Raw genomic sequence first — 15,203 nt, 5'->3', positions numbered from 1 at the left:
AAAGTTTAGGTAAATATAAGACTTTATCATCAGATTATTATATTTGTTTGCAGAGATAAAGCTAAATGTCAGCCCTGTTCTATACTTACATAAACACAAAATTGTAGTGGTTCAGTTAAACTGTTTTACATTTTTTCACCCTCTTTCTCAAACCTAGATATAAACAGTCTTTAAACTTACACTTATCATGATGCCTGGTCTGTCAGGATACCCAAAGCTTTGCATACCTGTGTCTTAAGTTCAGTGTACTGAAGCCACGAAGAAGAAAAAATGCTGAACTTCCTGTGAGATAAATGAAGATGTTCAGAGCTCACCAAAAGGGTACAGAAAAATAAATGCTGGAATTGGAAAAAAAATCTGATAAAAATGATAGTGTTATTTGAAATAGATTGAGTCTTCATTAGGTCTTTCAGTCTAAGTGCTTATTGTAAGTAGTTCTCTTGTGGAGGCCAGTCTTGCAGTGTTTTTTCATTTCATTATTGAAGTTTTAAAAGTACTATCTACTTAAATATTTTAGCGGATCCTCATTGAACCTCATTGTTTTCAAACTATTTGCCACATATTCAGGACAATAGTGTGGGTACAGGTGATTACCTGAAGTCAGTAAATTAATGCACTTATGATTATTTTGATTTGTGCTGGTAGAATATTCGGTTACTTAATTTGACTGACACTTAAAAGATTCAATATAGTTAACTTCAGAAACCATAGTTTTAACATTTGTATAAATTAGGATTTCTTTTTCTTTTCAATGTTTTCTATTCTACCAGTTTTTTACATCTCTCAGAAAAAGAATTAGAAAAAGAAGTTAAGTTCATTTATCTCTTTTTTTTCATATCATGGTGACTTTTTCTTTGGGGACATCTGTAATGCTGTCACATGTCTTGGCAAGAATTGGAAGTTTATAGGCAGTACACCATTTTGTTGTTCTTGGAAAATTTACCCACATCTGGACGCAATACAGGCTTCAAAAAATTAAGCTGGTACAAGCAAGTTAGGTAAACACAGCTAAATCTTCAGGATTGGTAGCTTGAATGGAAGTCTGTGTCATACATACTGTGTGTAAATACCAGTGACTATTACCTAATAAAGTTAAATAACTGGGGGAAAAAAGAACAAAACAAAAATGTTTCTGTGTCCCGTTGTTTGCTCACAGGCTAATTTAGCACTTAATAGTCCAGTAATAATTTAGCAACTTAGAGTTGCTAAAAGAAGAATGATGGAATTTAGTTTTATACTGTTCAGTTTAACAGAGCCACTGATGCTGTGAAGATTGTATTAAAATATTTTTAGTTCAGCTTTCTGACATAGCTTTTCTGTGTTTTCTAAAACAATTACCTTCTTGTTTGTTTATGACAGGGAAAAGATGGTGTTTTTTCAGAGGGGGTAAAGAGGTGTTGGGTTTTTATGGGTTAATTTTTTTTTTAGTAGCAAAGCATTTCTCAGCTGGAAATGCCGAACATTTGTTTCTGCATGGAATGCAGTATTTCTGAACATCAGAAGTGAACTGGTGTTTGATCTTAATTAAGTGTAGAAAATCTGGGTAACTAACCTTCCAACTAGAGAATGGTGATTGCAGAAAGAGTAGTTTGCTTTCCCAGGATAGCAGCTCTGACAATGGTCTGTTATTTAGCAAAAGCATGTTAGTTGCTTTAAAAGAGTAGCCTTATTCTGCCCAGTGTGTTGTACGGAAGTAATCAGCTTTCAGCTTTTGAGTGGAACTGCACAAAGCTCATTGCCCCTACCAGTTATCTCTGTGGTTGCATTCTTCATTTATCATGCATTCCTTCCCCTTAGCTTGCTGGCATTTCTGTAGGGCTTTTGTCTCTACTAAATATCTTTGTGTTCATTCTCCCTTGGCTGGTGAAATATCTACTGTTACTGCACAGTGTGGGTGACGGAATGTGCTGCCATGGATTAAATCTACAAAGTAGAAAATTAAAATGCTACAGTATGTCACAACTGTAAGGCAGTATATTGTCACTGCTTGTTTGTCAAGTGGGTGCTGAAACATACAACAAATAAGTACAACTGGCAAACTTTTAATGGGAGACTTAAAATGCACTGTAGTAGAAAAGTACATCCTTTCCCTGAAAGGAAAGCAGGAAAAAAGCTCTACAAACTGAAGGACAGAGTGCTGCATTTCAGTTGCTCTTGTGAATCTAGCCATATATATCAGAATATTTGCCTGATGTAAAGTCTTTAAAAATTAAAATATTCTCTGCATATGGAGTTTAAGCAAGGAAATACAGTTATTTTTGAATGAACTATCTTGAGAAATTCAGGAGATGAGACCCAGTGATTGCAGAAGAGTTGGCTTGCACTCCCAAAATATCCTTCCTCCCTTATAAAGGATAGTTTTATTTTAATTCCTCCTTCAAAAATCTCTCTGACTGCTGAATGGTTTGGCCTTTGCATAAATTAAGACATTCACATAGCTTATTTTCCCCTCCATCACTTTCCCACTGGAAGGAAGTTGGATGATTTGCAATTTAATTTTTCCCATGGGTATTTCAGATGTTGTACACTGTGGGTTCTGACATTTCCAGCATGCTGGGGAAGAGATCCTCTCCCCTGTTTCTGATCCAGGCTCTTGGAGAAGTTTTGTAAATTCTGCTTTTTAACTCATCAGTCATGCTGAAAGGAGTCTCAATCACTTTTCTTCCGCTCTGTACTCTTCCCCCTCTCCCATTATTTCTAAATAAACTGTACCTTATTTCCATGAAATTTCTCCTCTCAGATCTGCCAGTGTGGCCCTCCAGAGAAGCAGGAGGGGGAGGAGGACGGTCTTTTTGAACAGACAGCCCCAAGCTGCCTGGATAAATACTGTTTTTAGTTTCAGTTGCTATTTCAGTGAGACCACCTCTCATGAAAGCATTTGCACAGTGGAAAATGTACCCCTAAAGCACTTTTCTGAATATACTGCTTCATAGCATGAGAAATCAAAAGCAAATTGTTTTTCTTTGATAACTCGTTTAAGTTGTGCTGTTCAGTAGAATGACTACATGAAGCATATTAGCAAATATTCATGAAATGTCATTGCTGCAGTGCCTCATATCCTGTGAAGTGTGTTAATCGGTAGATGAAAAATAATCCCTCCGATAAGAAGCAACAAAAGTTTTAGCTGTGGGGGTTTTTTTGTTTGTGGGTTTTTTTTTTTTAATAGTCCAGTCTGATGGTAGCTAACTTTAATGAACTAAAAATACATTAAAACAACTTCAACCAACCTACCTAGTTTGGGTAGCATTTATTTGTATCTTCTGGGAACTTGAATTCAAAGATGTTATTTTTCCATTCATTTCATAGAGGCATGCAGTGGATGTCAAGAAATTTATATTAGCCTTGAAAAAACCTCTTTCTCAGATATGCATAATATTTCTACAGTTGTCTTTAAGGATGTTACTTCTTTCTGTTCAGTTTGTTGTAAACTTGTCTCATTTTGAAAATTAAATTTCAGTTCGACCTTTCAAATCACTAGCATAAGCAGAAGTGTGTCAGTGCAATTTGTGCTTACAGTGACAAAGTACCTGTTGTTTGGATATTGATAGCAACATTCCAGTACTAATACAATAACATAGTCAAGTAGTTTCCTTTTAAAATTTATCTTGTATAGGCAGGTTTCAAAGTTTAATTACCGAATCTCTAGTGAAATTCAGTGGATTTGTATGCTTTATTCTGCTGAACAAATCTGAAAATCTGATTTAAGGATGAAGTAACTTTTTTGATAGCACATAGATACCTGACTCAGCCAAACCTAGATCTCCCAGTGTTGGTTTTTAAACATAAAGCATTTCCTTTGGGTTATAATGGGAGCTTAGACATGCTTTTGAATTTCTTTAAAGTTTTGTACTATTTCACCTGTGCATTTGAGAAAACTTACTTTTAGCAGATTTTTTCAGTTTTCCTAAAATCTGTAAAATGCCAGTGGACTCTAATGGTTTCATGAGTTTCTTGAGCAAATTTAAGACCTCATTGTTATTGAATTAATTGGGTTGTCAGGAAGGCTGAGTATTGTACAGAGCCATACTTGTGTTGTCTGCCAGAGCTACAGTGGCACATACATGCAGGAACAGCCAAAATAGACACAGTGGAGAAATTTTGTGAGCATTTGGCCGAGTTCCCCAGCTTCTTGTTCTTTCCATTTCTTTCTTTGTCTTTCTCTAGTGTTCCCCTCTTTGGATATAAATCATAATCCACACTCAAGAGGGTCAGTAAATACCAGAAATTACCAAGTCCTTATACCCTTCATTATGTGTCTTCAGTCCCACAACCACCTCCTTTGGGTGTTGCATGTGGGAGATATTCCCTGTTTCCTAAAGTGTCAGGGAACTGGGTCCAATTGTAAGCCTAGGGCAAAGAGTAAGCAGGGCTGATTTATGTGATCTTAGCCACTGTTTTCTTTCAAATAGGAACTAGAATATTTTCTTTATTTTGTCCCCACTGGTCTTCCCATACCACAGGTAACAAAGGCCTCAGTTCTAGAGTGGTATGGTATGTCAGCCAAAAGCGTAGGCCTTTAAATGTAGAGGAGTATTGATGGGTTTCCTTTCTTCTCCTTGTGAAATTCAAACCATGGCAAGTTTGAAGAACAAGTGCCAGCTGTAGGATACCCATAATTTGTCCATTTTATGAGCATGAGTTAATACCTTTGAATTGGTTCAGAGTATTTCCCTCCTCAAGACACCTGTCTTGTTTATATTCTAAGAATCTAACACGGGGTAAATTGTAATTTCTCACAATGACTGATTTTTACTCACTTCTTATGCTCTATGTAATAAATATCCTCTTGAGCTCAGCAATATAACTTCATTAGTGCTGGGTTCAGATACCACCCTTGAATGTGATTTTCTGGACATTGACAAAATCTTTAGGGTTCCCCAGGTATTTTCAGTGGCAGAAAGGTTGCCCTGTTTTGTCAGGGGGAGAGGAGCTGTGTAGAGCTATAATGATTCTGACATGCTACTAAATTTAATTAAATTATGTCTAATTAAATTTTGGAAATATACACCTTTTTTTCCCCACTATGTAGTTTGCATAGTAAACTAGTGTCTCTACTGATCTTCATCCTCATGCTGTGTCTGCATTTTCTTGAGTGAGACATCATTCTAGATACCTAGGTATGGCAATTTCAGGACAGATGTGCCATTTCAAGTCAGTGTTTGCTTAAGATCATCACCAGATTAAACCTTTGTCATCCCATCTGTGCCCCTCCCTTAACAGGAACTGTTATGTTCATCTCCATTTGAAATTTTAAATACTGAATTAAGCACCAAGTTGGCCTGCCTACCTAGGGAACCAGTCATTTGATACCACCTACTCCAGTGAGGAATGCAAGCTCCCCAGCACTTGTTATGCAAGGATGGGAATGGGCAAAATGCCTGGAATGTTGATGGCACAAAATTAACAGTTTTTTCCACAGGAATATGTTAAATGACTGGATCAGTAGGGACCTCAGTGTCTGGCATTAGGCCAGATAAAAGCACTCTTTTGCAGTCACTACAGTTAAAAAAATAGTATCTTTAAAATACTTGTTAGGAAGGAAAAATGTGTTTGAAAAACAGAGGCTTCATAAAGGATCCTAAATTTTTTTTTTCCCACTTTAGGTTGCAATCTATGTCAAGTCATTGATTTAAGTGGGTATTTTAAGGCAGGTTAATATATGCATGGAGTTTGACAACAGCCATTTTCTTCTAACACAGCAGCAGTGAGAATGGCTGGTGTGGTACAGGCGTAAAGTCTGGCATAGGCAAGCTTAGTGAGATGGCTTATTCATGTATTTATTGTGATTGGAAGAAAAGTTTGTGCTTGAAGAGACAGATTGCAGTTATGGAACATACTTAAGAGAGCTTTTTTATTGAGTTCTGAGGATAACTAAACATGACTACTCCAATTTTCTTTTTGTAATTTTGGGTGAATGAGACCATAAAAGCCTTAGGGGTGTCTTCTGTCCAAGGAGATAAATATTCAAGTTTGTTGCTGGTAACTTCTTGGAACAGCTTACCATACAGAGGGATTCCCCAGTGGAAAGCAAGCAACAAAATTGCTCCAAAACCTCAGTTCATGTGCAGCAAATAGAGGTTGCATAAAACTGGCTTATTGGTGCTTCAACAGATTCCTGCGTTATATAGTGTTTTGTGCCTGCTTTTTCTTTGTGTAAAGGGAAGACTGTAGAAACAAGAAGAGCTAGCTGAAAGAGCTAGCTAAGAGTGTCAAGGGAATCAAAGTAAATACCTAATCAGATTTTGGAACTCTTCAGTGATACAAACCTTGTCCACAGCAGTACTTTCCCTTCTTTAATAACAGTATAATTAAGTTATTGTATGAGAACTTCCTACTTTCAAAGCATCACCATAACAGAAATTGAAGGGAAAAAACAAACTTTAAGCTGGAATGTCATACACAAAGGGAGTTACGTGCTCTCAGCAAGCTCAAGAGTCTAAATTAAAACCTCTTGTATTTAGTGAAGGTGGTGTTTTACTTCACAGACACGTGGAATCACTCATTCACTAGCACTGAAAGAGGGGAATCTCTTCCCTGATCATACTTCTCTCTTCCTTGTTGCCTTCATTAGTATTCATTTGTACCTGTGGTCTGTTTCTTACCCAGCTCCCCCTGCAATGTAAAAATGACTAGCAAAACAATTGCGAGTGTTAAAATGAAGGAAAGGGTCAGTACTTCAGCTGTCTTATGAAGAAACACAGAGACTTCAGATGAATCTCATCTTCTTTTGTCCACAAGCTGTGTAAAAGCTTATGAACACAATCAAATAGTCCAGGCTCATATGATTCACACTCACTTGCCAAGCTGTGATAACTCAATTGTACCGGAATTCTGTGATTCTGTTGAAAGGATCTTGAGTCCTTATTTGTTTCATTTGGCACTGAACACCTGAAAATCAAGCTCTGTGTGCTTCAGGAGTGTTTACTGAATATTTAACAGCAGAGCAGCCTGGGTAGGAGAGAGAAGAGATCATCCTGGCCTTTCTTGCTCTTCCTGGCCCTGACATTTGGTCAGTGGGGCGAGGTGCTCTTCAGGAAGCTGCATCTGGAATTCATACTCAATAGCTGAGGCATGAAATATGTAGACTGTGTGTATCGATCCACAGTGGTGCCTTCAGTAGCTATTGGCAGGAAGTTTATTATTAATGCAAGGAGGAGGAAATGGTATTGAAGGGCTTGATAAAGAATTCTGCTTTAGACAAAAATGTGACATAATACCCAATTTCTTTACTTGCTGAAATGAAATCTAAGGGGTGTGGGGAAATTGCAGTAAAATTCTTCTTCGTATATGGATGCAGTCACTGCCAAATTACTTATATTGATAGTTTATTCCCTTCCCCCGATAATAAGATGGCCAAATACTTCCCAGATGTTAGTAGGAAATAAATCTTATTGCATGAACTTTTGTTTTCAGAGGGGGGAAACATTGCCTTTGTCATGTCGATGCCTTTTCTTTTGTTCATAATCACATTATCACACTGTGAATCTTCTGTTTGTGTGTTATGTGCCTTTACCTTGCTTTTTTTGTTAATAATTTTCTTTCTTACCAGATATTTTGGAAAAATATTATTTTAAGAAAACCAATGAGCGGTATCCCACTTTTGTGGCTGACTTGAAAGTGCTTTATTTATTTATTTATTTATTTTATTATGTGCCCAATTTATTTAAAGGGTAGTAATCTTATAGAGGTACTGATCTTTGAATGCTACCATTTCAAAGTGAAGATGAAACTGAGGTATAAACTGCATAAATATTGTACAGTTCTTGAGTTTCAAGTGTTCAAAAATCAGAAAGTTAGGTTTTCTCTTACTTACCTCTAATTTTAGCTGTTAAATTCTAAAGTGTCTAAATTGCCATTGCAAGACAAACATAAATACCTAACAGTAAGTGTTCTCCCTCTTATGCCAAAAGAAACATTCATGAAATGTCTAGCTTTAGTGTTCTTGGTAATACTGATAAGAGTTCAAAATTTGTTTTTAAAAGAACATTTTCTTAAATTGTCAGCTGTGGAATTATTCTTAAAACTGTTGTTTCGTGTAATGGTACAGCATGTTGAGATACAAGAAACTACTTCTAACTATAAGCGTACTAGAGAAAAAATCCCAAGTTAGCTTATTTAATTGCACATTTTATGATCGATTCATCTAAAGGCACTTATATTTTGTAACCAGTAAATCTTTTTTCCAGACTGATGTTTTTGTTTTAATGGCAGCTTTAAAATTTTAAATTTTTTAGAATTTGTCATTTAGGGTAGCCTAATATTTTCGGCCCCTTGAACCATTCCTCTGCGAGGTGCGACATGATTGCATGGACCTGTTGTCACTAGTTAAGTGTCTCACCTTCAGCCTCTTCAAATTCTTACTACACTTTTGAAATCCCAATTTAAGATCTGATTGTAGAAGAAGGATGAATAAGAAAATATTCAGCTTCATCAGCTGTACAGGCAGTAAACTCAAGCTCTAAAATATTAATTGATTTATTACAAAATGAGAAAGGTGTGAAGACAGATATTGTCTATACAGTAGATAAAACCACTGTAGTTCTCACACATCTACACATGTAGGAACACTTGCAGTTGTTCGATGTTTTAAAAATACACAAAACAATTTAAAAACTCCTAAAACCAATCAACCAAACAAAACTCTCCAAAAACAAGCCCACCTCAAAACTCAGAAACAATCCTCCCAAACCCCTCTAAATTTTCTTGATTTGATATTTAGAAGAAAAAAGGCACAGGCATTAACAGGTTTCATGTTCTGATATATTTCCTCTTGTCTTTCTCTTCTGCATTTTGAAATATATTTATTCTCTTTCAAAGAGTTTCAAATATACAACAGCAGCTGGCGTTGCTGGATAATGAATCCTGGCCAGGAATGGCTGAAGCAGACAGGGACCGTCTCCAGCTCATCAAGGAGAAGGAGGCTCTTCTTCAGGAGCTGCAGCTCATCAGTCAGCAGAGACGATCCCCAGAAGACATTGCACGTCTGGAGGAAGAAAAAAGACGCTTGGAGGATGAAATTCAGCGAGCTCGAGCAACGTCTGCTCATGGGGCCACTGAAAGGTTTGGGAACCTGGATTGTTTTCTCCTCTATTGTGAGATCCATGTAGGTAGCTTCAAAAGGAAGAGTAGGGAATTTCATTGTGTTTAAGGAAAAAAGTAAATTGCTAGAGAAAAAATTAGTTTCAAAAAAGTAGAAGACCACTCCTGTCACTATTTAATTCTATCTGTCTTGAGCTTTTCTGAAGCAGAGTCACAGGGATGTTGACTAGTTCGTTTTCCTTTCATTCATCTAAACATTCTGAATAGGAAGAAGAAATCTGAATAAAATCTTGAAAGATGCTTGGAATAGGTCTGAGCAATACTGTCTGATAATAGACCTGAATGACAGTACCTGGATGGTGAAATATTTTTCTGTTCTTTGCAGTGGAGTAGTAGTCATCTCCAAAAGCATCAGAACAAAGATCCTTTGCTATATTTAGTTTCTGGCCTATAACAGGAAAGTTAAATGATTATGGCTTTGTTGCCTTTTATATACGATATTTCCTTTTCATTTGCAATCTCAGCAGTGGGAACACATCCCAGTTCTGACATTCAGGAACATAGTAAGCAAAGTCATTCTTGAAAACTTAAAAATCAAGTTATATATATAATAAAAAACCCAAAAATATATTAGTGGAAACTCAGTGTTTATTTCAAAGTTGCTTAGCTTTTCCTGTAGCCAGAGAGAGAAAAGGACAAAACCTCTTAATCTCTTTTTACCATAGACTGCTTCCAGTGAAAGCAAGAAACTACTTGTTCTTGCTTCTCATAAATAGTGGTAAAACCTCAGCTTTGACACTTCAGGAAAACCTACAAGAACCAGCTTTAATGTGATCTGTGTAAAGGTTAATATTTACACAATTAAGACACTTTAAAAATATTTGGAAGTGCTTTCCATGTACAGATTTTGACAACTTCAGTTTCTTTGGAAATGCTTACTTCAGACAGCAAATTCAGGTAATAAACAGAAAATTCACAGCCAGCTTGCAGGTCAGTATAATATATTTTGCAATTTTTGCCATATTGTTACATTGGTTTTCCAGCTTAAACTGACAGAAAAGGGAGTTCACTTTACTCTGTCGTGTAGTAAGTTTTATTTGTTGTTTTTGGGCTCTCATGTTAGGTAGTGCATACTGTGTTAGCAAGAAGGCTAAGCTATTTTTCCATGGAGGTCATGCTGTGGAAACCAGCATTCTACTGTGGTACTTGATATTTCAAATGCTAGCAGAAAGTTGAGCAGAAGTTAGAATAATACTGATGGGCACTCTATTTTTTATGACAAAAATTTGAGGAAAGCTTAACTATTAGTAGCCCTGATTTTTTGTTTGTTTTAGACTCAGAAATAACCAAAAATATTTCTAATTCTGCTTTTGTATTTCCACTTTATTCTAATTGTGAAATACAAAGATGTTTCTTTCTTAAATAATTAACACTTCTGTTACTGAGTTTTAAAGGCACTGAGTTATGCACAGATCAGAATGAACTTAAAATCTGTGTGACAGAAGGTTTTGTTCTTTGTTTTTGTTAATATTGGCTGACAGCCTTAGTTGGAGGCATTTCTTACCTTTTAGCACAGGTACCTACCCTGCAGAATCTATCACTGTTGAGTGTAGGTTCCTAAGTTTGTTTTTTACAATAGATGGTGTAAATATCTCTGCTTTCACCTGCAAGCTTTTGAATCAGTTAAGTTTCTTGTGTCCATTTGTCCTTTTCTTTTGGTTCCTGCATGCAGTGCCTATATGGTGTAAGTTTGCATAGCTGAGCTGCAGCCTTCCTTGTGCCGCTAGTTAACCTGGCCTGGGGTGCACAGAGGGAGGAAAAAAGCTTGAGAGGTGCTGTATCCAGTAGAACTGGATAAAACAGTTTTCTGTTTATTTTAAAATAGTTTCTGTTGATTTTTAAGTCCTGTTCATTAATATGTTGAATTCTAACAGCTGTCTTTGCAGCTGAGGAATGTCTGAGGCAGCACAGTAACTTTGATCTCCTTTCTCCAAACCCTTTGTCAGAATCTCCATTTCCAAACACCTTGTGATGTAGGGCTGGAGCTGTAACTTTCCTGGACATTTAAAATGTACAACACAAACCAGAATACCACCCTCATACTATCTTGAAGTTTAGTGGTTGGGCTTGGAAAAACAAAACATCAGGAATATAATTCTGGGTCCAGAAAAAGAGTAGATGGTAGATAAAATCTATGATTTGCAATTCTGATAATGTCAGAATACTGAATTTAAGATATTTTGTAGGTTTGTGAGATTGATGGCATTAAAGTTACATTCCATTTCTGTTGTGGTAGTGGTACTGACTAATTCAGCTGCTTGTTATTAGAATGGGCAAAAAACAAGTTGCAGCTTAAGATTTTTCTCATAAAATTGTAGTCAAGATGCTGTGTTGACTGCTTAAATATAATGTTAAATGCACCTGAGACACATAGAATAAAAGCTTAAATTTGACATAGGTGGTTATGCTTAACAGAAGTCCTTCAAAAATTTTCTTTTTATCTTTGAAATTTTACACTAATTGTCTTGGAATATTTTTTTTGTGACAAGGTGGAAGGGCATAGTATTTTAATAGCAGCATCAGGTTGATGGCAAAAGAAGAAAAATGATCTTGTAGAGTCTGATATTTTTACGTAGGACTTCTTATGACTGCTAATTGCTTTAATGTATTTTCAGCATCATGACTCTTACATTAGGGTTCAGTTACTTTTCTTGTCTGGGAATTCTCCTGGAGTCTTGGTTCTTGTGTTCTTGGTGGAATTACCTTTGCTGCATATGAGCAGCATAAACTTTTCATTAATCAATGCAACTTTTTTCAGTATTCCAGACTTCAATGCATTGATGTTTTTCCACACTTGGGAAGCGCCTAGCACTTTTTGAACACTATTGTGATGAAGAAAATAGTAATATGTATGTGTTTAATTATAGGATACTGTTACAGGAGAAGAGAAATTGTTTGCTTATGCAACTAGAAGAAGCTACACGTTTAACCTCATATTTACACTCCCAGTTAAAAAGGTAAGTTATGTAAAAGCAGCAGGTTTGGAAGTAACTACAGCAGAGAAGAATATTAATAATGTATGAAGTTTATCTTTTATACTTCTGTGTATATATGCCAAGTAAATTAATTTTTCACTACATTTATATGCTTTGCTCTGTGGAATGTGATGATTTGGATGGAGTTTTATAAATAGTATTAGTGATGGCTATTTGGGGTACGTTATTAAGTGTAGCTGGGAATTTTATGTTACCTTATTTTCTGAAAAGGAGATAAGTTATTAAAATCTGTTGTAGTATTACAGTTTCACTATGGGCAGATAGCCCATAGTGAAACTGTAACAATACTACAACAGATTTAAATTCTCTGGTTTCTTAATATTCTGATACCTTCAAAGGTAGGGCGTTTTGATGTCTGGTAAGATGACAAAATTTTGCTATTTAAATACGAGGATGTGTTAAGACTCACACCTGAAGTTCAGAATATTTTGCATATTCGCACTCACAGCTGCCTTTTGAGATGCAGCTCTTGGGGATTCTTCAGTTTAACACCATAGCAGCATCAAAAGCTCAATTCCTGCTGAGTTCCTGTCTCACTTCATCTCTCTCTGGCATTAATATTCTCGCTCCCCTTAACTGAGAATGGTAAGAGGAAGTGGAATAGGATTCATCCTAAACTCTTCTTATTTTGCATTGGAAAAACCTGTGAGAGTGAGGCTTACACAGCAGTCAGTTTGTTAGGACTTTGCAAATCCCTTTGCACCTCTTCTCCTTGGATTGTTTATGACCAATCATTAATGTAAATTTGAGCTGGATCGTGGTAATCTATCCTTCCTGGCTTTACATTGAGTTTGCTGAGCTAGAGCCTACTCTGGCCTCTTTTCTGCCAAATCACAGCTGTTTACATGTTGGACAAAAGAGTAGGCTCATCCTGCTCTTGGATGTTATTGGAGTGTTGTCTTCAGGCACTTAGCCCTGATCTGGTTGTCCCGTGTACTACTCCAGTCATGGCTGTGCTTGAGACCAGGGCAAGAGACATGAGCTAGACTTTAAAATGCCAAATCATCTTTCCATGTCACCATACTGAATACATTTAAAATTGCTTGTGTAATCTGGATTAGTGTTTTAATGTCTGCATTGGTTGTTGTGATTATATCTGAAAGGGCATTTTTGTGTTTTCTCTTTCTTTGCATGCCATAGTCTGTCAGCTAGCACCCTCACCATGTCCTCTGGCAGCAGTAGGGGATCCCTGGCCTCCAGTCGAGGATCCTTGGCCTCCAGCAGAGGCTCCCTCAGCTCAGTCAGCTTCACGGACATCTACGGCCTCCCCCAGTACGACAAGGCAGACAGCGTTACAGACTACGGGCAGCACTTGCGCTTTGACATCATTCCCTTCGAGGCGCTCACCAAGGACGTGCCCTATGCTGATCCCATGGGACACTCCAATTTCAACAAGCAGCGCAGGTCCCTGGATACGCCGCAGTCCCTGGCGTCGCTGTCGTCGCGCTCCTCCTTGTCATCCTTGTCTCCTCCAAGCTCGCCTCTGGACACCCCATTTCTCTCTGCATCACGGGATTCTCCATTGGCTCAGATGTCAGAGGGGTTTGAGGAGATTGCAGGCATAGGAGCCCTGGAAATGCTCAGGGCTCAGACCACAGCCTTGGGTGACGATGATGCACAAGGCACGAGCTCATCTCAGACGTCTGCTTACCCTCTGGACAGTGAAGGGCTGCGAGAAATGGGACCACACCTGACTGCTGTCCAAACTGGTGGAGGTGAGTTTATGGATAGTATTATTTTGCCACATTGTCTTAGAAAATGTCACACAGACCTACGCATGCCAGCACAGTAGAGATTGTTCCTGAGTTAGGCTTATTTTACTACCATCAGGTAGTAAAATTGCATGGTAGGTGTTACCTGTTAAAAGCCTGACCAAAACAAGGAAAATCCCCCAAACCCAAACTCTAGTTTTAGGGCAAAGAGATGCAAGAATAGAGAAATCCTTGTCAATAGATCTTAAAACAGTGGTGAATTGACTGGAAGAAAGGGAATGGAATATAGACTTTCATTGGAGTGTAGCCTTTCAAGGACCTAGCAAGACTGAGTAAAGTATTAGTAAGAAAAAGTATGGGTTAGTTACTTCTGATGCCCCCAGTTGTGCTGATGTTGCCTTTATTCTGATAATGGAAAGCAAAGCAAACTCAGGAGACATAGGAAATAACAAACAACTGTTCCCTACAAAAAAAACCTGAACACAAAATATGAGGTGAGAAAGCAAAGCAAACTCAGGAGACATAGGAAATAACAAACAACTGTTCCCTACAAAAAAAACCTGAACACAAAATATAAGGTGATGCTTCTGACTGTCCTTGAAGTCTGGCTGACTACATGTTGAACTTGTACATAGTCCAGCCCAGGTTCCCGTGTCCAAGTTCTGTGAGGAGCAGAAGCCACAGTGGCATGGCTGTAATGAGTGCATGCTGCACTCATGAGTTGATGCTTCACCAGCAAAGGAGCATCTTTTGTAGGGGATGTGTGGGATGTTGTGCATCTTGTCTGATTGTTTTTGGGCACCCCTGTGTGCTCTGATGGCAGAGGGGTGATGGGTGCAGCTAGCACAGCACATGCACTGTTGAGTTTTCCTTTCCTGCTGGACTGTCAAATTGAGGGACTTGCTTTAGCTTGCCTTGGCAGAAGCTTCTGAAAGCACTGCAGTTGAGAAACATAAATTAGAGAAATCAAAAGAGGAAATAGAAAACTTTTGAAAAAATGAAACAAAATTAAAAGCCTGAGCATACAGGCACATGACAAATTTATTTTCCTGTTTTGACCAACCAAATGAAGAACTGCTCTTAATATGAAAAAGATAATCATGATAATATTTTTGTGTGTTGACTTGCTTGCTTTTTTGATAATACCATACCAGTAGAAAAAGGCTTTTAGAGTTTCGTTTAATATTAAATGTTGTGAATCCCATCTCATTTCTATATCCAGAATTCTGTGTTAGCATTGTGTAGAATGTTGCATTCAGGACTCATGATGTCAGGAGTAATATGAACTATAACCAGAGAATGGATCATATTATCCTACCAAAATCTTACTTGGCAAGTGATAATACAAAGGAACATTGATGGTATTTACAGAAAACCTTTCTGGTTTTCATTTTAA

At 37.4% G+C, this 15,203-nt stretch overlaps 1 protein-coding gene across 4 annotated transcripts in view; it reads left to right on the top strand.

The window, feature by feature from the left end:
- WWC3 (WWC family member 3) overlaps positions 1-15,203 on the top strand; it is a 98,811-nt gene that overhangs the window by 61,160 nt on the left and 22,448 nt on the right. For all 4 annotated transcript variants that reach the window (XM_030961838.1, XM_030961829.1, XM_030961820.1 and 1 more), the window contains exons 9-11: positions 8,818-9,060; positions 11,967-12,056; positions 13,236-13,810. In XM_030961838.1, the coding sequence (XP_030817698.1) occupies positions 8,818-9,060; positions 11,967-12,056; positions 13,236-13,810 (908 nt within the window). The remainder of the gene's footprint in view (positions 1-8,817; positions 9,061-11,966; positions 12,057-13,235; positions 13,811-15,203) is intronic.

Source organism: Camarhynchus parvulus, chromosome 1, assembly GCF_901933205.1.
Source record: "Camarhynchus parvulus chromosome 1, STF_HiC, whole genome shotgun sequence".
Taxonomy (NCBI): Eukaryota; Metazoa; Chordata; class Aves; order Passeriformes; family Thraupidae; genus Camarhynchus; species Camarhynchus parvulus.
Note: the sequence above shows the minus strand (reverse complement) of the source record. Positions and strands in the feature narration are given on the sequence as shown.